Genomic DNA, 25,733 nt, shown 5'->3' with positions numbered 1-25,733 from the left:
CCTCCCTCCCCGCCCCCCACACCGGATGAAACCGTTAATTGCCGTTCTGCCCCGCACCAACACCACCCTCCCCCCCGCCGGTCTCGGCCCCTCTCGCGCCCCGTACACCGAAACGCTGCGCCTCAGCTTCCCTCCCGCCCCCCCCGGGTAGACCGGGAAGGGGGGGGGGGACGACACTGGGTGGAGGGCACCATGGTGGCCGGTGACTGCTGGACCCTGCGGCCCTGTCCCCGTCCCCTCTCACGCACACCCACCCACCCACCCACCCCACCCGCGATCGCGGCCCTCTCCGGCGGGCCCCGGAGCCCTCTGGGCCCTCCGCGGAGAAGCGGCGGCGGCCGGCACTCACCTCACCAAGGGCCGGAGCGGCGGCGGCGTTGAGGCCATGGTGGGCTGAAGCGTGCGGCTGTGCGTGTCGGCGGGCTCGGGGCCGGTGGGGGTGGGCGGGAGCGATGCCATTGGTCTCCATGGAGCGGGGCCTCCGCCACCCCGTGTGCCGAGCGAGCTAGCGAGCGCGGGCGGGCGGGCAGCGCCTAGCAGGGGGGCCTGCCCGCAGCCGAGTGCTGCATCACCGGGCCCGGCGCGGCGCGGCGCTGCCCTCACTCACTCACTCACCGAGCGGCTGCTCCATGCGAACGGCGCCCTCCCCCTCCTCCCGCCCGCCCGCCCCGGCAGCCAGGCGCCCCGGCGGTGACACGCACCATGTGGTTCGGGGGCTGGCGGCGGGGACGGGCGAGGTGGGAGAAAAATTGCGAAAGGAACAAAGGGAAGAGGAGGAAAATGTCGCCGTCAATAAATAAATTACACCTGAGGGGGAAAAATCGGTTTGTCCCGAGTACCGTCCCCTTCGTGCCGCTCCAAAACCGATTCTCAAGTATATATGCGTCTAAATACGACTTTGTCACCCCCGCTCCTGTAAGGACAGAATAATCTTACAACTGGAAGACTATTCCCCCATACAGTTTCTTCTAGTGTCTTGAAGTAGTAACTTGGGGGGGCGGGGGATGTACTTGACCTGAAATTAAAATTCAAAATAACTCAAAACCATTTAATTGCTGCAGGGGTCTTCATTTGCAACATCAGCCTCAAGTGCAACGTGGTTTAATGATCATTTGCGAGACCCTTTAAAAGCAGCATTGTTCTTTACTGTGTATTGCTGGGAGGCAGTCTGCCTTAATACGAACTTCACAAAAACTACAGATTTGATACTTGGATCAATTTGCTTACTTTTAGGCCACAGTGGATTTATTATAATAGAGAGCAGTTACATTTAAGAGGCCTTTTTACAAATAACCTGTACCTTCCTTGCCATGCCAACGGTCATATATTTTAGATCTTACCAGTAGAATACTATATATAATTTCTGGTATTCAATGAGCTGAAGATTGAAGATGTTTCACTTGAACGATTTCAGACATAGTTGGATTCCCCAGATGCAAATGGCCTTGTCTAGACCAGGTATGCTTTTACCCAGATAGAAGTAGTGATAATCTACATAGGCATAAGGTCACTAGTAGGGGACTTGCCGTAACAGCAAAGCTGCAAAGGCTTTCAGCATGATACCGTAACTCACCCCTTCCCAGCAAAACTATCTGTACACAAGAGAAGGGCAGGTTTGACTGGCGTAACTTAACCTACATTAGGGGTTTCAGACAAAAAAAAAAAAAGCTCTTCCAGGCAGAGATCACACTTCTGGTGCTGGCCAAGGAGAACCCACACCATGGACCTACCTGCCCTCAGGGAAAGGACCCATTTCGACTGCAGCTAATTCATTAAAAGTAGCTTGACTACACTGATATCCCTACCACTGTAGACCTCCAAATATACAAGGAAAATTGTGAAGAAAGAGGTACAAAAAAAAAAAAAAAGCCGGGGAAGGATTTTAGTGCATGCCGTGCATTTTAAATTAAAAATTAACCCGGACAAAGTAAAAACTACAAAAATCACTGTTCATAGAAATGAGGCTCCATGGGAAAATAACTATTCCTGCTCTCCCTTCCTGTTTGCTGTAAAAAACCCGCAACTCTACAGTTAAACACCTTCATTCAGTTACGCTTTAGGTGGTTTAGAGATTAATTAAATTAAGTATTTTACTTTCATCTTGTCAAGGCCAGTGATTGTGGCTGATACATTGTGTTCAATTTGTAAGCATAGTATTATGGGACTTCACTAATAGCAGTTCTGCCGCAATCCTAAATACTACTTAAGAGCATTTATTCATGAGACCGTTCTCTTTTAAAGCAAGAGTCAAAGGTGTGCTTAAATATGCAAACAATATTTATTAAGCTGGTGTTTCATAAGATAATACACAAAGAGCTGTGAGGTTTTCACATTATAGCTCTTGGGGTGGGGGAAGCAAAAACTATGGATCGAATCCGTTTTTTTTAACAGCATTGTTGCACAATTGTAACGCTAAATTGGACTAAACGTTGGCCAACACTCTTTGGTTTCATTAAGTAGAAAGTTCAGTGTGGTACAAGCTAAGGCGCTGCTCTTACCCAGCACTTACAAGGAGCGCTCCCCCTGGGAAGCCATACAGACAAGCCCAATCTCTGCACAGTCCCATCCAGCCAGCTTCATAAACTGTTACCTTTACCCCCTGGAGCGACACTCTACTTCCTAGATAAAATAAAAACAGTAACCTACACATAGGCCGTGTTTTTCGGCCGGCTCTAGCACCTTCCCGGCCAGGCCAGGCCAGGCCAGGCCCCCCCCCCCCCCGCAGGCAGCAGCCGCCCTCAGCGGAAGATATTTCTAGACTTGAAGCAATTTACGCGCAAAAGCCAATTAGCGGGTCTACAAGCGGAAGAATTGATCTCCGCTTTCCCTCCCTCCCTCCCTCCTTCCCGCCCGCCCCGCTTTCCCGGCCCCCGCCCCCGGGTCCGGGCCGACCCGCCGCCGCCATGCCGCGGGGCCCCCTGGGTACTGTAGTTTTCGGCGGCGGCGCGGCGGAGGATGCTTTCACGCTCCTTAAAATCCCCCTGAAGGAAAGTAAGTTTTTCTTTTCGCTCTGGAGAAGGGCGCGCCCCGCCAGCCGCTCGGTCTCGGTGTCGCTGCCCGTAGCCAGCCTCCCGCCGGCGGGCTGTGAAGCGGCGGCAGTGCGGTAGGGGCCAGGCGGCTGTGGCGGGGCCATGTGCTGCCCCGCTGCCCGAGCGGTAAAATGGCGGCCCGGCACAGCCCGGCCTCTTCCAGCTGGGCCCTGCTTCACCCAGCCCGCTGCGGGGAGCCGGTCTCGCCTGAAAACCCGGGCGACTTCGGTTTATCCCGGGTCCTGCCCTGACCCGCGCCGGTGGCGGTGGAGGGGCCTGTGAGGATGTGGTTGCGAACGGCTGTCGTGTTCAGCTATATATCTATTTTAACTGCGTGTCTCCTGTCCGGATTTACTCCTGGGGAGGTTGATGTGTAGCGTTTTTCAATGTACTGGACTTTAAAATATTTTAAAGAGGCTTTTATTTCTACTTTTTTTTTTTTTTTTCCTCTGCTCTGTTTGGCTTTGAAAAAGTGGTGAAATATTTGCTTTAAAGTAAATATTAAACTTTTAACCTCTCTTGTTTTGGACTTTGACTCACTTTGATTTTTCCCCTACTGTTTGCGAAGTTGGGGGCTTACCAACTTTAACATTGGCCCTCTTTTTTTTTTTTTCTTTAATCTATCCAGTAGATACTTGAAATTAATGAGCAGAATTAGTACTTAGTTCACTATGTTGTGTGCATAACTGAAATAGCGACACAGAAAACACGTTCCCCCCCTCCACCTCCCCAGTTCATTCTGGTTCTCACCCAGTCGCTTCTGCTGAGGCTTCGGTGGTGAAAGACGCCAAGCGCTTCCAGCTTCCTACCTAGCACTTGATGTGTCAAAATTTAGTACTTCGGGGAGGGTGATAAAACTTCTAAGGCCTGTGTATTTTTAGTAGTGAAACATTGTTTTTTTGCCCAGGAGACGCACAGTGCAGCTCTTTGGAGGGTCACACCCCCGGGAGGCAAGACGCCTGCTTCCCAGGTCCTCAGTTCAGGCCATGAAAGGTGTAACTTTTACTCTCCGCTCCGATTCAGGCCTTCGCCACGATGCTCCGGTTTCTGCAGGGGTGAAAGATCGTAAACATGATTTTTCATATCTTATTTTGTTGTTTTTTTTTAAAGTGGTCTGACACACCACACTGTATGGCCGGGTGGGAGCCAGGAATTAGTCCTAAATAAAACAGATGAGCAAAAGAAGCTTATTTAAACCTAAAGCTGTAACTAAAACCGCGATTGCCACCTGATTCTCGAGGCCTCTGAATTCCTTAAGCAGCTCTTTATGGTATTGAAAACAGAGGAAGTTCAAAGTTCTCTAAGGCCATGCTGTTTCCTTCAGGATGAGCCTAATGCTGCCCTAGCCTAAACTTGCAGTTCCATCATCGTATTTTGGCCATTTTGGCAGTTTAGGCATCACGGCTGTTTGTTTCTGTACCTTGCCTGCACAGTCCACGCGGTGAATTCCCTCTGGAAACTGATCTGTGTAGGAAAAAGATGTGGAGAGACGTGGACCTCTTCCCTTCCCCAGCCCTCGTTTGATTCTCTGGTCCGACTCGCCCTGTGACCGTAAACAGGCTGGGGCAAGAGGTGGAAACGAGCAGTTGGGTGAGAAGGTAAATTGTGAAGCAGCCTTTGCTACCGATTGCATTATGGTCTCTGGAACAGTCAAGATGATCTGAGGATGCTGTGCACAGGACAGCTGGGCTGATGAGCACTCTGCTGCAGCAAAAACCGAGCTCTTTTCACCTTGTCTGGCTGCCACCTTCAGCTGCTGTTTCCCTTGTATTGGCTGTGGTGATAACTTCATCCCTCAGTGAGTTAGTTTAGCTCACTAAGCTGGCAGAAAAGTATTTCCTTTATATGTGCGAATATATATTAATATATATTTACTTTACTGCATTGGTTACTGTTGCAGTGTTAGTTTTCCAGCATTGTTGGTTGCCTGATCCAAGTAACTGCACGCTCACCCTTGGCACACGGGGATGGGAGAGGGATGGAGAGACTGGAGGTGGAGAAGTTGGTGGGACCAATGGGAAGCTGCACCGGCAAAGGGCAGTGTGAGCCAATTGTGAAACACCAGTCGCTGAACCTGCAGCTCATGCATTTCAGCCTCCGGTTGGTCTCCAAGCTTGAACAGGGTCCAGCAGTTGGCAAAGGTTCACCGAGAACACCAGCTTGGAGCTTACCTCATGTGGACTGAGATCTGTGTACACTCCTGGTGTGCAGCAGACTCTTAAGAGACTCAGCCCAATGATTAGAGTGTTAATTTGGAAAGCAGAAGAGCAGGGTTCACCTGATGGGGCCTGGGACCAGGCAGTCTAGCTCTGGCAAGTTCAGAAGCCAAGTAAAGGATGACAGGTTCTTGGGAGGGAGTATGGCAGCAGCCTAGCTGTTGAAGTTGGGAGGAGGGAGTTCTAGGTTTTGGCTTCTTCTCCAAGTGGTTCTTTCAATATTTTGTGCCACTACAGGTCTATGAAAAAAAAACTGCATGCATAAATGGTCCCGTCTGCTAGGGCTAGAACCTAATACTACACTCAGTTGGGTGGCAGCTGAATTTCACAGACTTCCTGGTTTTGTGTTCTTGTTATGTCCTGTGAGTCTTAATTTCTTTTCCTTTTCCTGTCTAGCTTCAAGAGGAATGAACCTTCTCCTCTAGTCCAAAGCCAAGTGATAAGAGCTCTTCTCCAGGGACTGGGAGGTGTGGGTTTGAACCATCTTGGTGACACTGGGCTTGCGATCTTTGTGTTTGGGGCCAGTGCTGTCACTGCTGGGCCATTTGGTAGCCTAAGCTCTAGGAAAGGTAGGAGTTAAGACTTTCCTGGCAAAGGCCGTATCTTTATACAAAAGAAACTTGAATGCCTACATAAGGTTTCCTGAATCCCAGTGTTGGGAAGCCAAGGGTGTTGGTGGATGAGAAGCTCTACATGAGCCGGCAATGTGCACTGGCAGCCCAGAAAGCCAACTGCATCCTGGGCTGCATCAAGAGAAGTGTGGCCAGCAGGTTGCGGGAGGTGATTGTACTCCTCTACTCCGCGCTCGTGAGACCCCACCTGGAATACTGTGTCCAGCTTTGGAGTTCTCAACACAGGAAGGACATGGACCTGTTGGAACGGGTCCAGCGGAGGGCCACAAAGACGATCAGAGGGATGGAGCACCTCTCCTATGAAGACAGGCTGAGAGAGCTGGGGTTGTTCAGCCTGGAGAAGGGAATGCTCCAGGGAGACCTTATAGCCCTGTTCGATACATGAAGGGGGCCTACAGGAGAGCCCGGAGAGGGACTCTTTGTCAGGGAGTGTAGTGATAAGACGAGGGGTAATGGTTTTAAATTGGAAGAGGGGAGATTTAGATTAGATATTAGGAGGAAATTCTTTACTGTGAGGGTAGTGAAGCACTGGAACAGGTTGCCCAGGGAAGCTGTGGATGCCCCATCCCTGGAGGTGTTCAAGGCCAGGCTGGATGGGGCTTTGAGCAACCTGGTCTAGTGGAGGTGTCCCTGCCCATGGGAGGGGGGTTGGAACTTGATGATCTTTAAGGTCCCTTCCAACTCTAGCCATTCTATGATTCTGATTCTAAGGTATTGCAGCTTTTAAATAGGCTGCAGCTAACGTTAAGTGTAAGGGGTGTAGTAGATTGCTGCTGCCTGAAAGGCAGGTCTTGACCTTGAGTTCTGCTCACCTCCCTTGTCCCATTCATTCACTGTTAGAGTCTCTAGACATTGGTTCATTGCAGTTTAAACCAGTTCAGCTTACAGAAATCTGGTTTGTATAGTTGTTTTTTTTGCTTAAGTTAGTTTTATGAAATCTCAGTGAATTGACTATGCTCCACTCAGCACGGCAGCCCATACAAGGGAAGGGAAGGGAAAGCGTGTCAGAGTTCCCAATATCTCCTTTCAATGACAACAAAGTATATGAGTGGGTCCAGCATTAATGCCTATGTAAATTCTCGCAGAAGAGTATAAACCTGCTTGAGCAGCAAATACCCTTTGGTGAAGGGCGGAAGCACTTTGGATGCTGCACAATACAACGGTTTAAATATACCTATGTGTTATCATTGTCGCTCCACGCTCAGCTCAGATTTTGTTGAAACTCAGACACTAAAAAGTATATTTTTAAGCTACTTTGTTTCATGGCACCTATTTCACACAGGTTTTCAGGATTTGGTGTGTTTGGCTCACCAAAGCAAAACACGCTCCACCCAGGTATCTCAATCAAAGAGCACAGAGAAACCCAACAGCACTGGAACTTAATATAAATAAAAAAAAAGATACTGTCTGAAGCAGTGAGCTGCCACCAGCTGCCACCCTTTACTGTTTGTGCTATATTGCACAGATCTTATTTAATTGCACCTTTTTGCTCCTTTAGTTAGGGGTGAGGTAATAAGGCAATGGCTTGTTACAAGACTCCACCTAGGTGAGATAAAATATTTAGCTAACTTGCACCACACGCTTATGATATGAAACTGAAACTTGGGAAGAAATTGCTTAAGGAGTTTACATTTTCTTATAAAATTATCTTCATAAATGCAACCAGGGAGCTCAGTTTAACCCCTAAGTCTGTGCACAGGATCAGTTTGAGGAAGAGTTAGTGGCTCCTGTTAAAAGGGAAGGGGCAGCAACTGAGTTTAGCAACCTCATCTTACTTCTTTTGTATTTGACATCTGATGTATTGATGTATTTGACATCTCACCATGCCTTGTGGAGGAGTCAGGATGGAGAAAGCTATCAGACACTGTTGGGTTTGCCTTCCTCACTTTATTTTCTCTGTTCCGCAGGCCCTGACCTAGTCGAAGAGTTGCCTGACTTCTTGGTGAGCCCTGCCTTTTGGGGAGGATAAAGGTCTCTGCTGACTTACTACTGGCAACCTCAGGGATATGCTCTGGAAATCAACTTGTCTTCACTCTATCATCCTGTTCTGTCCTCATGGATACATGGAGTGATTAGCTTGTTTCTGCTTTCCTGTTCTTATTTCCTATAAGGACCTAGTGATTAGACCCTTGCCTGAAATGGCACCTGTCTTAATTTTAAAACATCTTTTAAACAAACGTGTCTTCCTTCTTTCCGATAGCAGACAATGGTTGCTTAAGGTAATTATGTACCACGTTTTGCAATCTTTTTGGAGTTTTAGGATTTTACATACTGCTTCCAAAGAAACCCTGAGTGTGTGATAATCCTCACAGAAGAAATATCTACCTTGTGAATGGCTTTTGGTCTTTTGAGAACAAATTTTTGACTCCTGGATTAGTGGCAAAATAAAAAGAAATGTCACCTCTTGGAATTTTCATTTTTAATGCAAGATACTGCTGGGCAGCAGAGGGCCTAGACAGCATCTTTCTATGTCAGTGTGAAAAAGAAAGGCTGCAACTGCTAGATTTGAGCCTCCTAAACTGGGATTCCCACCAGAAGTTCTTCTCAAGCTACATACCTAAATAAAAGTTGCTAGGATACCACTTGTGGGATGCACAAATAACACTGAGTTTCAAAAGAAATGGCTGAAAGGCTGAAACTTATTTTTTACTCACATTTTGTTATAAAATGCTTAAATTTTATTTGAACATATGATATATAGCTTGTTCTGTTTACCTGCTCCCATATAAAACTTTATGCCATATATATTTTTTTTTTTCAGCTGACAGTAGTATTAGGATATATTACTTTTGGGGGAAAAAGGAAGTGATTATTTGAGTTGCCAGCATGGTGAGTTACGTTAGCTGGCAACAGTGTCACTGGATCTTCAAGCCTGTCCTACTGTTTTTAAGCAGTAGGCTTAATGGAGTGTGAATGTGCATCATGCACCTTATTCTTTCATACTGTTGAAATACATAGGACTATGCGTAGCGTCGTTTTTATGCATAGCAAAAATATGTAGCCTCATTTTTAGATAAAAAGAGAATGTTTAGAATCTGATTAGTAAACAGTTTTTAACTGCAAAAAATACCTGGAATGGGACAGAATTTATTTTACATGTTTAGAAGTGACAGGACATGCTGCTTCTGCTGTGCAGAGTTTTTGCTCCTCACTCCTAGACCATTTGTATGCAAGTTTCTGTCCCCTCTTCCCAGCTGGAACGGCAGGACTTTCCCGTTCATTGGTTAGCTGCGCATTGTCGTCAATGGGGCGGTAATATTGGGACAGGGGTACTACATTTTAACCAGAGGCTGCTTATCTCCTTTCTCTTTGTGCATCTGAACTCTTGACTACTCCTTTACTCAGGTTGGCAGCACGTAGGATAAGAGTAAGTATGTTCTCTGTTCAGGTTTCAATCTCTGCACTCAGTTCTGAGGTACTTGTGAGAAAATGTTGTAATGTGTATAATTTAAATTATTATTGATAAAATTGACCTTAAAATTATTATTTAATGATGACTGTCTGTGGACAGCACTGGAGACATGCTTATTTGGTTTAACATTGATGTAGGACGTAGCTGCCTGCTACATGATAAATGTTTATTCTTTTATATTGGATTCTTTTGTCCTAGGTAACTGTCTTTATCTAATCATCCCTTTGTTGTCGCCAGCCCCTTTTATCTTTTCTTTTTGCTTGAATTGTAATATAAAAAAAGGTTTAGTGTAATTTGGCATCCTGGATACGTATACCATAATTGATAATTTTTACCCCAACTTTTTTTTTTTTTTATTGTAAGTAATCCTGGAGTTTTGTAATGAAAATATCTGTGCAATTTTGCAACATGTGTATGTTGTGAAACACTGGCAATTAGAAAGCTATTGGTCTCCCCCAACCTGCAACTAAAATTAAATTTTAACTCTAGCGTGTGTAGTTCATAGTGAACAACTCCATGTTAATTTTCTATGTTTTATCTTCTATTCATATTTGTTTTGTCTTTGTTCTGACTGGATGTTTTACCTAAAAGTATTACTCTTCCTCATTAATGGATTAAAACACATTGGCAAGTGGCATAGGAATACCTTCTAAAACACACGTAGGCTCTTCCTGTCTGAAGTTAATTACAGAGGACTTGTATCTAAAAGTCAGGCTCACCATACACATTGCATAGTGCCCTCAGAGCAGAAGCTGTTTCCCACAAAATCCAGGTCCTCAGGAAGGAGGGGTTTCTCCAGGGTTTATTCAAGTCAAACGGTAGCAGCTGACATGGGGGGGAGGCACACGCCCCTGCCTTATCAGTTGGCTGAAAATCTGCTTTCTCTCCTGTCTTTTTGCTTTTCCCTTAGAAATCTGTTAGGTTTTTTTTACTTTCCTTTAAGATGTGCTTTGTGCTAGTTGTCCTCTCTCGCCCTCCTGCAAAGAAGGGGACCACAGAGGAGTTCTGACTTTCCACTGCTCTTGGAAATGGAGCTGTCACCTGTGTGTATTCAAGCTGTATCAGTGTGTCGGGTTTTTTTTTTTCTCTGAGCTCGCCCTGGCAGGCTCCGCACACTTTGGCAAGCACAGGTCAATGACCAGCCGCTTGATGGAAGAGGCACAGGGAGTGACCGAGGGTTGCGTGTTACGTGTGCCGGGATTACAGCAGGGAGACTGGCTGTTCCTTTTGACTCAAACTCTCCTATCTGGGCTGCGTTCCTCCCCCCCGATGAATGGGAAGCGATTCGTACAGCAGAGGAGACACATCAGGCCTCTTCGCTGGCCACTTGTGGCCAAAACAAATTGTGCCATTTTCCACCTGAAAATTGTTTTGGATTCTCATTTGTTAAAATGCCTTAAGCCATTTTCTGTAGGTTTGGATTGTTACTTTACATCTGTTATGATTCAAAGCTTTTAGATTATTTTCTGCAAGTAGCGCATGCTGCATTTGGGCTTAGGACCAACTACCAATTTGTTGCTGCTCGCTGCCTGCTTCACTGAATAGATTCTTCAGGGACTGTTTGACTTCTCTGAATAAAGCTCTCGCTCTAACCAGTGCAGTGGCATCGTTTGTGTATATAGTTTATATATAGTTGGACTAGTGTGACTCTAACAGCTAATTCTTTGAATAGTTTAGGAGGCTGGCCTTTGCTTTTCAAGGAACTCCGAATAAGGAAATATGTACTTATTTTATATCTTTACTTACTGTTTTCTGAATTCCAGTGGGTTTTTTTCAGCGTAAGTGAACTCTTCTATTCTCTTGCTAGTTGCATGGTGTCATTATTGGGATGGTGATTCTGAGGTGACGTACATCAGTAAATATGTAGAGAATACACATAGAAGCAAACATGTCTTGAAAAGCAAAGGCTAACTCTCAGAGCTACTCAAAGAAAAAACTGTAATATTGACATCAATCCAATGTGTACACACACACGGAATGCCATAGGGAGGGCGAAACTGAGGGACTTCATTTTTTTTCCATCATTTTATTTTCAAACTGCTGGAAAGGTTTTGGACAGTTTAAAATTATAATGCAACTGTAGCCTTCTTTTATACACCTACTTTCCACAGGCCAAGAGAGCGTTTATGTGTTTTTCTAAAACTCAGTGGAATGGGAGAGAGGGGTGGATGTCCTGCAGTACCTTGTCAGAGCGAGCTCCTTTATTAATGGCACCTGATCTTCCCTGTTGTTTGCCTCCTGATTGTTCTGTCCTAAGGAAAGCTAGAAGTTGATTTCTGTGTGTCATTGCTCTTACTCTTTCCTTTTTCTGAAGTATTTAGAGCTCTTTCAGATATTACCTCTAAAGAGTCTTAAGCGGTCTCATTCAGCTCCCTAGCACTGTAATACTGTGCTCGTACAGTTTGTTCATGCCCTTTGCACGCTTGGATTCTCCAGAAATTTCTAGAGGTTGCAAATCACATCCCGGTCACTTGTAAGGGTTTTTCCTATGTCACAGACTTCTGTATAACTTGGAATGGTTGCTAATCTGACTAACAGAAAACCAGGATAGATTGCCCTGTGGGTTACTTCTGTGCTCTGGAGCAGTTTAGTCTTTGACATTTAGTTTATATCACATCTGATTAAGTCAGTTATCCATTTTCATGTACATCTCTTTTTTTTTTTTTTTTTTTTTTTAAACCAACAAAACCCTTATATCGTTGCCTGAAATAAAGTGACATCTTTCACCTCTGTTAGGAGTCGCATTGCACCCAGCGCTTAAACCAGTGGTCTGTGAAGCTCTTGCTTTCCTAACCTCACGCGCCTAATTCTGGCTGTTTTGCTTGTGTTCTGGTTTTATGCAGACTAATGGCCGATCGAGTGCTTGTGATTGGCAGTGGAGGGAGAGAGCATGCGCTGGCCTGGAAGTTGGCCCAGTCTCCACATGTAAAACATGTGTTTGTTGCTCCAGGAAATGCAGGAACAGCCGACAATGGAAAAATTTCAAATTCAGGTAAAAAGAAAAAATACCTTTTTTAAATTTGTTAACTCAACAAGTAAGTTGTTCCATTCATCGATCTGTTAATATGAAAAGATTATTATTATTATTACTATTTTTTAAGGTTCTAGACGCGATATAGATGGAGTTAAGCAGAAAAAATGGCTGAGCAAAGCCCTGTGCATCTAGCACTCATCTTAAGTGATTGCAGTTGTGATAGCTAATTCTTTGGGTTTGGCAGTGGAGGATACAGCCAAAACTCCATCTGCCTGATTCACATTCCTCTGGGAATACAGCTCAGGATAACTGTTATGGTTCCTGCTTCCCAGCAGCCTAGCAGGGAAGGGGTGATGGTTTGTCTTGGTGCGCTGCAGTTTGGCAACTGGTTGGTGAACAGCTGAAAAGTGCCTGCAGCAAATGCCAGCACCTCTAGGAGAGTGGCAGAGCTTTGAGCACTAAATTCATTACTATATCCTCAGAAGTCCATCGAACTCTGTGATCCCTACAAGCTTTGATGAGAATACTTTCTCACCTGAACTGTTCAGCCTTTGAAAAATAATAATTTCTTTGTCTTGGTGATCTTAAGGTTATTTTTAAACATTTCTCTCTTAGTATTGACTACCTGGTTTGAGCTTCTAGCTTAATACGTTAAGCTCTGACTGGCTGTAATTGAAACTATTCATACTTACTAGTTTTGAGAAATCAAGCTTAAGGTATTTCAAATTGGGCATCCAAAATTACATGCTGTGTTTTAAAAAAAATACTAGTCTAAGGTGCTTGCCTGGAGGCACACAGTGAATCAGTACAAAACCAGGGGTAATTACTTGGAGATTCCTGTCTTGTATCCTTTATATAACAGATCTTGAATTAGGTACTTTAAAAACTGACTTAAGTTTCCACTTCAAAACATGTGATAACATACGGAATTAAAGTTAACACAGTGTGCAAGTGAACATGAGTTATGCACATCAATTTTCTGTATTCATATTTGTATGTAAGTAAAATCTTTTTTTGTTGCCATCTCATGTGGAAACATGAATCCTGTCAGATTCTTGTACAGCAGGTAATTATCGTATTCAATTCCATTGGAATGCTTAATTACAGGCTGTTTAAAAAACTTTGTCCTTAATTTCTTTGACTAGTCACAGTATCGTAAGTACTTTTTGTTCTATTTGGTCTCTGAGGAGAGGGCCCAAGGAAGAGCCTGACAGGAAAGTTGTATGTTTCCTTCTCATCCAGAAAGTCAAACAAAAGTCTTTATCCTTGTGCTAAATGGAGTCAATGCCAGTCTGTCTGACCTGCAGAATGTTAATTTCAATATTTTTTTTTGCAAGTGGTGTCTTTTAAAAACTGCTGCAGTTTTCTCTCAACTTGTTATTCCGTAAAAAATACTGCAGCCTCAACAGTGGAAAATATTTGAGCATGTGCGTAATAATGCTCAAACCAGGTCCATGAAACCTACCGTGTGTACTAAAATCTTTTTTTCTAAACTATGGCCTCACACGTACTTTGGGAGAGAAATCCTCAGCCAAGCAGGAGGTGGGAAGCATCTAAAATTTGTGAAGAGTTTGACTTCTTTGGTTTTTAAGGAAACAATTTGTCTTATCTGCTCAGGCATTTTAGTCATACCACTGGGGTCTAGATTTTAACTCAGGGGAGAAAATGGAAAACACCTTTAGAGAAACGTGTGAGCCCTATAATGTTGTGTGAGCCTGGGCAACAATGTGAAACTGCTACCATTGTGTCTGATTTTTTGGTATAATCAAGATTTGCCTCTGAAAATTCATCCTCCCTTCATGGTTCACGAGAGTGCCTTTAATTAGTATTGCAACTCTGGTTCTCAGATGATTTCAGAAACATATGAAGCTTAGCTTAAAATTACAAATAACCTTAAATCCTTCAAACCTTGCCTGTATCCAAGTAAAAAAAAAAGTTTTCATGCTTAATTGGAGTCAGTAATGTTTCTGACAATAAAGACAGATTTAGGTTGAGTGGCTAAATATAGCTTTATATTCAATTTATATTTAATTAACAGGGCAGTTTTGGTGCCGGGAGCGTGCAGAATTGCTTTCTGAATCCGGAGATGGATAAATGCATGTCTGTGAATGGACTTTAGCATCCTGACATCTCCTTCCATCACATTTTAGCTCTCAGTGTAACGTATCCTCTTAACTTTAAGCTCTAGCTTTGAAAACCTCAGTCCGAGGTCCTTCTGTCTGGTTCAAAAGGAATGTTTAGCTGTCATTTTGAGAAATGAACACAGCTACAAAAACATCCCCTTTCAGTCTACATCCTAAGGAAACCGATGTTTTGGGGGAAAGTTAAGATTATGTGTTAACAATGTGATTTATTCCTTTCCATTTGTTACTAGGACATTTCCACATCATGTAAATCTTGTGCCATAATCACTGTTCATATTACTAGTAGATCAGACCTGCAGCACAACAGTTTGGGATGAAAAGTGTGGTCACCTTATGGGCTCTTTCGTTTCCCTGCTCCCCTTCACATGGATTAATCTTGTGGGCAAGAGGGATCATCCCTCTTCAGTGGCCCACCAGAGCTCCCACTCTCTTTGGTCAGGATCTGCTGTTCTCCACCTGCTTTCACAACAGCCCCATGGGACTGAAAGACAATATTGACCTTTACGTTAATCAGTACTTTAAAGCCAAGTGTGTTATGCTTTTGTTTTTGCTCTCTTGTGAGCCAGAAGTCAACTGGCATAAATTGCACATGGAAATCAAAGGCCTTTGCTTCTCCTGACTTAGAAATGTTGGTGGAACAAAATAATTGAACTGTTAAATAGGCATCAAGGAGGTCATTTTTATTAGTGTTCATTATAGTTTTTTCCCCCACTCCACCCAAACAGGGTAAACCTATAATCAGAATGTAGGCTTCAGATAGTTGCTTTTATGCCGTCTCTTAGGCAGAAAGAGCTGCTTCTCTTGTGGAAGCAGGCAATTTACTCATACAGGATGGCAGGAGCGCATCGTGTCTGTTTGTCCAGCAGACACTGCCTCTATCACTAGAGGCTCTATCACTGCCTCTCCTTTCTCTCTCTTCACTTCCCCAGAAACTAGCTGGAAGAGACCGTCAGCTCCTGGCGTGCTAGACAGTACGGTCACTAACAGGAGATGACAGACGAAACTTAGAACAAAGTAGTGCAGCTGCAAGGATGGGCTGTGCTGTGCTGTGCTGTACCGTGCTTCCTTTGCCAGCTTCATGCCCTGATGTGTTAGTCTCCTCCCCGCAGGGGCAGCCAATCCACCCCAGGCCACTCTCAGCGCTTTTTTGGCTCTCTCTGGGTTCGTGTTCCCGTCCTTGGTAGACCTTGGTTTTATTTATTCTTGTGATAAAAGCAGTGGAATTGCATTGCCTTTGCGTAAATTTTTTATCATGAGACTTGACATTATTGTCTTTCATGCAAGTTCTTTCTTTTGTTTACACAGTTTTTGGCATTCCAAGTATCGTCATATTAAATGTTTGTTTATGGAAAGATAACGGTCCTACAAACCTAAGACCAAATATCTTTATCCATAATTAAAGCACCTGCCCTTATTAAGTTCAGCCTAATGTAAGAAAAAGTGTTCAGATTCCCCTTTGTTTCAGTGGGGTCACAGTTTAGTGTTGCAATTTTTAGCTGGCACTACAGAAAGAAAGAAAAAAAGAAAAGAAAACGGTTGCAGTCTCACCACCAGCCACTTGTTCCTGTCCCCCACACCATGCTGGCATGAACATGTGTAAAACTTCATGGGGTCCCTATTCTGGGAAAATACTGGCTGGAAAATATATGTTGGGTTTTTTTTTTTTTGCTTGTGCAACGCTTCTTGTGCTGGCAAAGGGGATGTTCCTAGAGATGAGAACAATTTACTGCATGACAGTGTAGGGGAACCCAAAACTTTCTTTCTCACCTTCGAGAGCAAGGTGGGTTGACAGTGCACATCAAACTACAGCCTTCGCTTGAGGGGTTTGGTGGTGTGTCTTGGTCCAAGCCTTGTGTGTAAGTCTGTGTATTTGTGTATGCCTCACGCTTCCAGATTCACAGTGACCTGCCATTCAAGAATGTGAGACTGGTGAAAATGCTGCTTCAGCGTTATGTGATAAATAACCGCTATGCAATAGTAATGAATGCAGTCTTACCGCCCTTTCGTATCTTCAACAGCTGTTTCCATCAGCAATCATGCTGCGCTCGCCCAGTTCTGCAGAGATCAGGAGATCAGGCTGGTTGTGGTTGGTCCAGAGGTTCCTCTTGCTGCTGGTAAGAGAACACGAGCTAAAAATCAGAACTTTCGTAATTTTGGAAGAAAAGTAAATTTTAGTCCCCATCTTCAGTGCACCACTCACTCAACAGTACCTGAGTGTCTTCAATAGGAATGGAAACAGATCCTCCATGGCAGTTTCCTTGAGATTCAGGCTTATGCTGTGATGAAAATGAATTTCTGAAGGTTATTGTGTGAGCTATATAACAGTTAAAATATCCCTAAATGTTCAGTTTCTTTTTAAGTGCTTGGGATTAGTGAGCGAGGTATCGAAGTGTTTCCATACAGGAACCTTAACTAGAGTTTTGATTTTCCTATGGAGTTTTCATTTTTTGAAATAATAATGATTCGAAACTCGGTAAAAAAACCAAAACAACCCACATTTATAAATATGTTGATAGTTTTTCTGATTTAACCTTTTATATGATCAACAAGCGTCATCTTCAGAAAACACTAATGTCGACTTTTTAGCTAAAAGCTATAATAAAACAAGGAGGGATTGTCATCTCTTACCAAATGCAGCAGATCTTAGCCTTAAATATTGCAGGGTTACCTGCTTCTGATTATAGTGAAAAATGCATCTAAGGCCCATCTAGTAAAGTAGGCACTGGATAGTTATAAATGGCTTATCATCCCTGACATACTTGTTCCAACAAATCAGTGCATCTGTGGACTTGGACTACATGACTCCTATAAATCAGCTGGTGATTTATAAAATTTTTTTGTCTTGCCATTTTTAGGAATTGTTGATGACTTGACAGCAGCTGGAGTAAAGTGTTTTGGTCCAACAGCAAAGGCAGCTCAGCTGGAGTCCAGTAAGAGCTTTACCAAAGCCTTTTTGGATCGTCATGAGATTCCAACTGCAAGATGGAAATCTTTTACTGATCCTAAAGCAGCATGTAACTTTATTAACAGGTAAAATTCTTGTCGTTTTAGAAATATTTGTTTTTACAGCAATGTACAGTGTGCTATGTATCCAAAACAATCAGATGTTTACTAATTTATCAGTACTTTTGGCTTTGATAGAACATCTGTAAAGGTTTTGAAGGATAATCTAACATGATGCTATCACACTGCAGTAAGTCTGATAATTAAATGGTTTTAATTTACTGCTTTTAAATGAAAATAAAGTTCAGTGTTCAGTTTACAGGAGAATATAGGACAAGTTTTTATTTTTTTCAAATTGCCTACTGTGGACACCCAGCTTGTGGTCTGATAGTCATATGTACTGCCTTCTTTGTACCTTTTCTCCACGAATATAAATTCTGCATTGGACACTTATTCAGCAAATGATGATCTACTCCTCAGAATACAATCCAGGTGACCCAAAAATGATACAACAGTAAATTATTAAAAGGAAAGCAACCTTTCAGAACTAATAAAATTCAGTGGTGGGGAAAAAAACAAGAAGCAGAAATCCTTTACAGGCATAGCATAACAAGAGAAGCCTGGTTTTTATTTGTGTGTTATTCAGTAAAGGTAAAACAGTTGCTATGAAAACTGGTAAGTATTTTGATCTTTCAACTATTGAAATGTTCAGAATGCCTACAAAATATATCTGCAATACAGAGTGTTTACTGTAGAATCTCTCTTCTTTATCTTTCAAGTGCAAACTTCCCCGCTTTAGTTGTAAAAGCTAGTGGCCTGGCTGCTGGCAAAGGAGTAATCGTGGCTTCAAACAAGGAAGAAGCCTGCAAAGCTGTTACTGAAATTATGCAGGTGAGTAGAAATGTCATGCACTAACTGGAGAAGTTCACACACAAAGTAAGTTAACCACCTCAGAGTCTCAAAGATATTCTTTATTTCTGTATAATAGGAATTTTGCTAAAAGATGTCAAATCTTCTACCCATTATTTGCACAGCTATGAAGTGCTGTCATATTTATTGCTTGAGGCAGGGTGCTCTTTATAGGCATAGTTCTTGTAGGCTAAAATAAAATCATTCTTAATGAAAATCCAGACTTATTTCCATATGGGTTTTCTTTTGTTTTTTACTATTTGAGACTGCTGCAATCAAACAGATACTACAGTTCTGTAATATTAACACTGTGATTGAGATGGATCTTGCCAGCAACACCAGCTTTAGGACTCCAGTCACACAGCACTTAAATGTGTAGTAAAATTCCAGTGGAGTTATTTCAAGTTAAGTATAATTTTAGGTAGGATATTCACCAAATATATTAGGACCATCAAAATCTGAAGAGAAGCAAAATGAAGCAATTTCATCTGAACAGTTATGAACATGTTGCTGGAAAATAAGACACATATAGGTCAGATTTTCAGCTGTAAGCATTGCATCTTACAATTCAGTGGAGCTGTGCTGATCATAGGAGACATTGTCTGACACCGTTGTATTTCAAGAGTCAGAATATAGGGTCTGCACTCACATTTTATTGTGTGTGTATGGTTATTGGACAAATACATACAAGCGCAATGTCTTGAACAAAAGAAGTGTATGTTAGAGAATCTTACAGACCCACAAAATTATCCTGTCAGTGTGGGTTGGTTGGCCTTAATTGACTAAATATGCAGTAAGTGTTTGAACATTGCACTGGAATATGAAAATATTGCCCCTTTCCAATGTATTCTACAGAATTACACTTTCTTATAAAGTAAGAGTTCAGATTATAGACTTGACAGTCATTGCTGTTGCTCTTGTTATCATGGGTGCAAGCTTCAGAAAGTAGAGCGTGAGGAATTGTTCAGTAAGTCATAAATATCATCAACAATTTAAAAATATTGAAGCAGAAAATCTGCATTTATTTAAGAATAAATGGAAAACAGGAGCAAAGATTTTACCACTGCTGACATACCCAGGATGGAGAATGGATTAATAGTCTCAAAACTGTGTTGCGTTTTTATTGCTGTATTAAAAATATTTTTTCTCATTGCATTTTGAATATTTAAAAATAACTGAAACAGAACTCAAGAGATTTTGTTTCTACTGTAGGATAAGACTTTTGGTACAGCTGGGGAAACTGTTGTTGTTGAAGAACTTCTTGAAGGAGAAGAAGTTTCTGTAAGTGTGCATCTCGCTGTAACACTTTGTTTATTCCCATTTTAAACTATTTAGGAAACACTATGTAAGTACCTACAGAAGGGACGTGTAAGGTTTTATTAGTTAAATTAAACCCAGTTATCTGTAAATAAATAAAATCTTATTAATTAAAGACAGCTGTGTTAAGAACCAAGCCCTGCAGCCTGTTAAAATGATTCAAATTAAATAAAAATAACTCAAACAGGAATCAACTGTTATCACATGAGAAAAAAAATCTAACCTTAAAAATTTTGAGTGTCATTGAGCGTGCAGTTCTGTGTTATGATTTCTCTGACAGCAAAGACAGTATAAGATGTCCCTTCTCTTCCATATTGCTATCTTTTCACTGCTGTTTGCCTAGTTACCTGTTTGTGAAGCTACAACCGAAAGACTTTTTTTCAAAGAAATCACCACCACCACCACCTTGCATGTTTTCTGTGTTCTGGTTTAGAGCCCAGTGCCACTTTAATCAGTACAAGTAACAGGATGGTGAAGCGCAGAGCAAGGCAAGAAGTGGTTGAGAGCAAGGGAGGATGGAGACTTTCTTTAATCAACTTTGCTGATGAAGGGAATATGTTGAACTGCATCATCAGGGAGCAGTAAACTCCTTTGGAGCAAGGGAAGATCCTCATTAACCAGTTTCATTGCCAGAGAGATTGCAATGTGGAAGTGCGCCCAGGGACGAAGGGTCCAGAACCAAAGGCTGTTGAATGATTTGAAAGCGTTGATTTACTCAGCAGATGTAAAGAGGACCTTTCCTTCATTTTAAGCTGATTCGGCTCCTTCATTTAAAAAAAAAACTATATCTGATTTAATTAGCAGAGTGTGAAGGAGAAGAGGAGAATTAGAGCCTAGGTTTTGAGGTGGCAGGGGAACTTGACACTTGCATCACACAAAGTAGAACAGCCAAGTATCAGCTCAGGTTCCTGAGTACTGGAGCTGGAATTGATTTGTGCTGCATGTTGTGAACTTTCATCTTGGAGGTGGTGGTATTTTTAAAGTAAGCGATCATCTCCAACTGTTGCCAGTCGTTGCATAGTCTGGTTTCCTGCCTGATATGAAGAAATTAGGCATGCAGATATTGATCATCCTTACTCTTTCCTGGTTGTCTTGACCTTTTTAGTAACTAAGGGGTTATCTAGATGTTCATTCTCTGGTGGAAAATGTGTAATGCTCTTAATTAGTCCTTAGAATACCATTGGACTTAGTGTAATATAACACAATTATAAAAACATGCAGTTGAAAGGTTTTTTTTCTATGATGACGGACAACAATGAAGCAAACTTGCTTGCCTTGCCTGTCAAAATAATTCATCTTCTGCAAATGACTGTAGTTTTTAATATATTAATATTTTGGCATTTTGGGTTTTTGTCGGGGAATCCTTGCTTGTTTTTTAATTAGCATTATAAAATGTTTTTATGAGTACTGCTAGCAGTAGTCCAGACAGTGAACGTCATCATCCAGTTACAGAAGATGTCAGCAGGCTTGTTATTATGAAGATACTGAGGATAAAAGCATCTGCTATATAAGTAATATATAAATTATTCAAAAGCAAATAGTTTTATCAACAAGGAAAAGGAAATCTTGAAAGGAATGTAATGCCTTCCTTCCAGGGCAGGGAGGAGGAAGGGGGAGGGAAGAAGTAGCTTCCATTGTGGAGTATTTAATTATTTTTTTTAACCTTTTAGAATTTCTTTTCAGTACAACTACAGATGTTATGTTATAATTTTTATATGTTATATGAAAGTTATTTTCTGTAGGAAGGTCGTAAAAACTGAGGCACTGCTTCCTGAGGGAAAAGAGAAATGTTTAGAACACTGTAGCTTGTTTTATCAGGGAGACAGAATTTATACTCTTAAATATCCATTTGCAAAACTGAAAATCAAATATATATTGCACTTTTTGTGCTTTAATTTTAATCATACACTGGGTTTTTAATTATTCTCCTTGTTTTCTAGTGCTTATGTTTCACTGATGGCGTCACAATTGCTCCCATGCCTCCAGCCCAGGACCACAAGCGATTAATGGATGGAGATGAAGGCCCTAACACTGGAGGGATGGGAGCTTATTCCCCAGCACCTCAGGTAAAAATGTATCGACAAGGGGATGTTTCCCTAACACTGTACTACAGCTCTAGTATTGAAAGCATGTTTGAATTTGTAGTTCCACCATGATGAACACGAGAGTGAAGAGAGTGGGCTCTCTTCACTGGGCTCATCTCTGGATGAAAAGAGTTGCCTAAAACAGACATAGTCAAGTAAAGTCCATAACTTAAATTTGTTTCTCTAAAGAAGGGGATATTTCTACTGAATTACTTTTAATTGTAAAGGTGGAAGTGTTGTTTCTGCAACCTTGTATTTTGATTTGGTTTTCAAGCGTTACAAAATACTGATTGTGCTTAAAACCACATTTTCATCTTGTGCCAAACTAAGCTGATGATGAATTTAGTTCACTTGCTGTATTTCAAGGTAGTTTGGTTTCTGTTTGGCAAGGAGCTATTTGCAAAAGGTCTTCCTTTGCTTTCTGTTCACCTGTGTCATGGCCAGAGATTTTTCCTTTTAGAAGTTCAAAAAAATTATAGGTTTTGTTTGTATAGAAAACTATCAATCTTGTTTATTGAATAAAATTTTATCATCAATCACTGTACTTTCCAACCATGATTCTTCTTTGGGAGGCCTTGTCTAAATGCCAGTATGTCTGTACAAATGGTTTGTTCCAGTGAAGCCAGCGGGATTGCTTGCACATGTAGATCTAAGCATGGAAAAGCGTCTGAAGAAACGCAGACGGTTGTTTTAATGCTGTGGTATGTCGTCTGAGGAGAGAGAAAAAAATACTAGCTTTCTGTTGTATAAAATGTTTTGGAGTGAGCAAGAGACCATCCAAATGTTCTGCTTGGCTCTTAAAAATGCTAGCCATCACAGTAGGAAAAATCATGCACTCCCTTTTTACGAACGCTGTTTTCTAATCTTGTTTTATTAGATTTCTGAAGATTTACTGCAGAAAATAAGAGATACTGTCCTTCAGAAAACTGTTGATGGCATGAGGAAAGAAGGTGTCCCCTATTTTGGTATGTACAGAAGTTTGGGTTTTTTAAGCATAAGGAAAAAGACAGGTTTTATTACTTCGTCTTTATAGGCCTAACTCTAAGGAAGATGACTTTGATCTATTTGGAAACTGGTTTTGGTATCAGTGGCTTGATTTAGAGTCCATCGAAGTCAGTGGATGTCTTTTCATTAATGGTGGGTAATCGCCAAGTAAGGAAGAACAAGAAGGACAACATTTGAAAATAAGATGCAAAATTGTAACCACAACTATTTCTGCCTGATATATTTTTAACGTTTCTAAAGTGTTAACATCCTACCTTTAAATTAACACAGATGGCATCCTTTTTAGCGCTATTATGTGTTAAATAGATTCAAAACAAATGAATGTTGCTTAGATAGCTTTTTATACACTTTTTTATTCCAGGCGTGCTCTATGCTGGATTAATGCTTACCAAAGGTGGACCTAAAGTTCTAGAATTTAACTGCAGATTCGGTGACCCAGAATGTCAGGTGAGTTATTTTGTAGGTACATACACTTAGTCATTATGAGAGGAGAAAAGTCTGTTACCATCTACCATTAAATTGTTCCATTCCAGAGAAGATTTCAGCAGGTTATACTCAAATATGGGCCATACAAGGGTAAGCATGAGTGAAACTCAGCATTTTCCTGTCTTTCTGGAATGGAGTTGGATTTGTTCTTACTTTAATAAAGAAGTGAATACTTCTTTTACCCACTCCCTGTTGACAAGTGGAACAAAATCCTTCATGTCCATTCTTCAGATTAAAATAGGGTTCTTTGGATTCTGCCTTTCCGCCTCCATATGTAGCCATTCTTTTACCCATAGAAATTATCTTCAAGGAGGAGTATTTTTAAAGCTACATGGATTATGAACAATATATATATATGTGTGAGAATACAGTATATGGAAATGCTTTATGTTATTTTTACAATTGCATTAGTATTTTTAAAAGCTCAGTGAAGAAAATGTAACAATGTATGTTGTTTTCTTTAATTTACGAATCTTTATTTTTGTAGGTAATTCTTCCACTGTTGAAAAGTGATCTGTATGAAGTCATGCAAGCAGTTATCAATAAAAAGTTGTCTAGTTCCATGCCAGTTTGGTTTGAAGACAGTGCAGCTGTGACGGTGGTCATGGCCAGCGAAGGGTACCCAGGAACATATCCCAAGGGTTTGGAAATAACAGGTAAATATAGCAGAAGAAACTGCAGAATCTTGATTCCTCTCTTGCCCTTTCTCAGCTCTCTCTTTTGCCAGATGAAGGTGAATCAGTGTAACCCAGATCCAAGAAACTTTAGACCTTGTGGTTAAGGGACAGCAAGAGACAACTGGATTTTCACACATCAAAGCTTATTGGTGATACATACGTAGTATTTTCAAATCTCCACACCATATTGTTAAGTTCTGTAGCATTTCTTTAATATGTGTTACAGTAAAGTAGTCTTGGGCTGATTACTGATTCTTACATAATGTTGATGCTGATGAGTTTTGTGATCTTTATGTCAGTGAAGTACAAAATCCAGCTGGAATTATATGTTTCAGCTAAATACTATGTCTCTGAATGTACAAGTAGACACTTGTCTCTCCTCAAAATGTAGTTTTTACAAATTTATTCCCATTTCCAAGAATGATCAAACAGAATTTGGTTGTGGTTTCTAGACACGGTCAATAAGTGCTAAATATCTATTCATTTGTAATTTAATAGAGAATGTTCTAATCAGTTGATTTTTTCTGCTTTTGTTTTCTTCAATGGCAATCACAGGACTTCTTAAGGCTAAGGAGCTAGGATTGGAGGTGTTCCATGCAGGCACAGCCCTGAAGGACGGCAAAGTGGTGACTAGTGGAGGAAGAGTCCTTACAGTAACTGCTATTAAAGAGGATCTAACGACAGCACTGCAAGAAGCTAACAAGGGAGTAGCAGCCATACACTTCAAGGGTGCCATTTATAGAAAGGACATTGGTTATCGGGCTATAGCTTTCCTGAGACAATCCAGGTAGATATTTGAAATACTTGAAATGGAAATGACTGGTGTAAAAGGGACTTAAGATGCTACTAGTTTACATTAATAAACTGATGTTGATATTAAGCATAACGCTAGACAAGTTTTAACTACCATACTTGTGAGCAATATAAGCAAGACCAGCCAAGGAAGGAACAAGGTTTTTGATGGCTCTCGTCCATGTTCTTATTCTCCCAAGTCTGAGTTAAACTACAGTGACAAGCACATAGGAGTGACTTGTGCTGTTGCTGTCTTTGTTACGTCTGTTTTAGGGAAAGTGAACTCCTGGTTCTTAGGCTCTAAACCGTAGCTTTTACTATAGATTTGTGTTGTCTGTAAGTCTAATATTAATAGAATGAAATGTATTTACAAACAAAGTTTGAGCTATTTTATTGGTTCATTTTAGAGTCTTTAGAAATGGTTAAAATAGTCTTGAAACCAACCTGCCTTATTGGGATATGCATTTTAATGGAATGGCTGGCTAAGACTGTGGGTAGAATTTATCGCTCCTTTTTAATATTATTCTTTTTGTTTTCACAGTATTTGGTTTAACAGTCTTGAGATCACGTGGGTGTGGGGTTTTTTTTAAAGCAGTGTGTCCTACTGTCTCTGTAACGTTGAGAGCATCTTCCAGGTTTTAGACTCATTTTTACCTAATATGAGGCATAGCTGCCTGCCTATTCTCTAATTCACTCAAAGCATAACTTTTGATAATAGGTTATTTTATAGTCTATGAAGCGTATTAGAAAGTTTCATTTTTGCTGACAGTGTATACCAATTAGTATATTGTAAAATTATGATCAATAAACTTACTAAATGAACAAGGGTATTGGTATCTATTCTTCTTTCTCTTTCAAGTACTGTGCATCTTTTGACAAATTTATGTGAAAATTTGTAATTGGTATTTGTATTGTAGTAGAAAAAACCCAATCAAGTCATTGTGTGAAGCAAGAGAAGGTACTTTAATGAACAGTTCTCTAAGTCACTGAGTTTGTGGGCCATAGCCATCAAGTTTCTTTACTGCAGTGCCTGTAGGCTGGGAGGATCCCTAGCTTATGAAGGAGACTCCTGGGAACTCTTTACAGTCAGCACCTGTTTCAATGTCCTTGAGT

At 41.5% G+C, this 25,733-nt stretch overlaps 1 protein-coding gene across 3 annotated transcripts in view; it reads left to right on the top strand.

Moving 5' to 3' along the window:
• The first annotated feature begins 2,920 nt into the window (after nt 1–2,920).
• Nucleotides 2,921–25,733, top strand: part of GART (phosphoribosylglycinamide formyltransferase, phosphoribosylglycinamide synthetase, phosphoribosylaminoimidazole synthetase) — a 40,560-nt gene continuing 17,747 nt past the window's right edge. Inside the window, exons 1-12 of one of the 3 annotated variants that reach the window (XM_074145042.1) lie at nt 2,921–2,991; nt 7,785–8,096; nt 12,133–12,281; nt 16,426–16,521; nt 17,263–17,437; nt 18,130–18,241; nt 19,472–19,540; nt 21,517–21,642; nt 22,538–22,625; nt 23,027–23,112; nt 23,639–23,807; nt 24,384–24,615. In XM_074145042.1, coding sequence (XP_074001143.1) covers nt 12,137–12,281; nt 16,426–16,521; nt 17,263–17,437; nt 18,130–18,241; nt 19,472–19,540; nt 21,517–21,642; nt 22,538–22,625; nt 23,027–23,112; nt 23,639–23,807; nt 24,384–24,615 — 1,298 coding nt within the window. In that variant the 5' untranslated portion in view covers nt 2,921–2,991; nt 7,785–8,096; nt 12,133–12,136. Of the gene's footprint in view, nt 2,992–7,784; nt 8,097–12,132; nt 12,282–16,425; nt 16,522–17,262; nt 17,438–18,129; nt 18,242–19,471; nt 19,541–21,516; nt 21,643–22,537; nt 22,626–23,026; nt 23,113–23,638; nt 23,808–24,383; nt 25,441–25,733 lie in introns of those variants that run through there. The other 2 variants (XM_074145058.1, XM_074145050.1) reach the window with 2 other exon arrangements.

This window comes from Numenius arquata, chromosome 1 (genome assembly GCF_964106895.1).
Source record: "Numenius arquata chromosome 1, bNumArq3.hap1.1, whole genome shotgun sequence".
Taxonomy (NCBI): domain Eukaryota; kingdom Metazoa; phylum Chordata; class Aves; order Charadriiformes; family Scolopacidae; genus Numenius; species Numenius arquata.
Note: the sequence above shows the minus strand (reverse complement) of the source record. Positions and strands in the feature narration are given on the sequence as shown.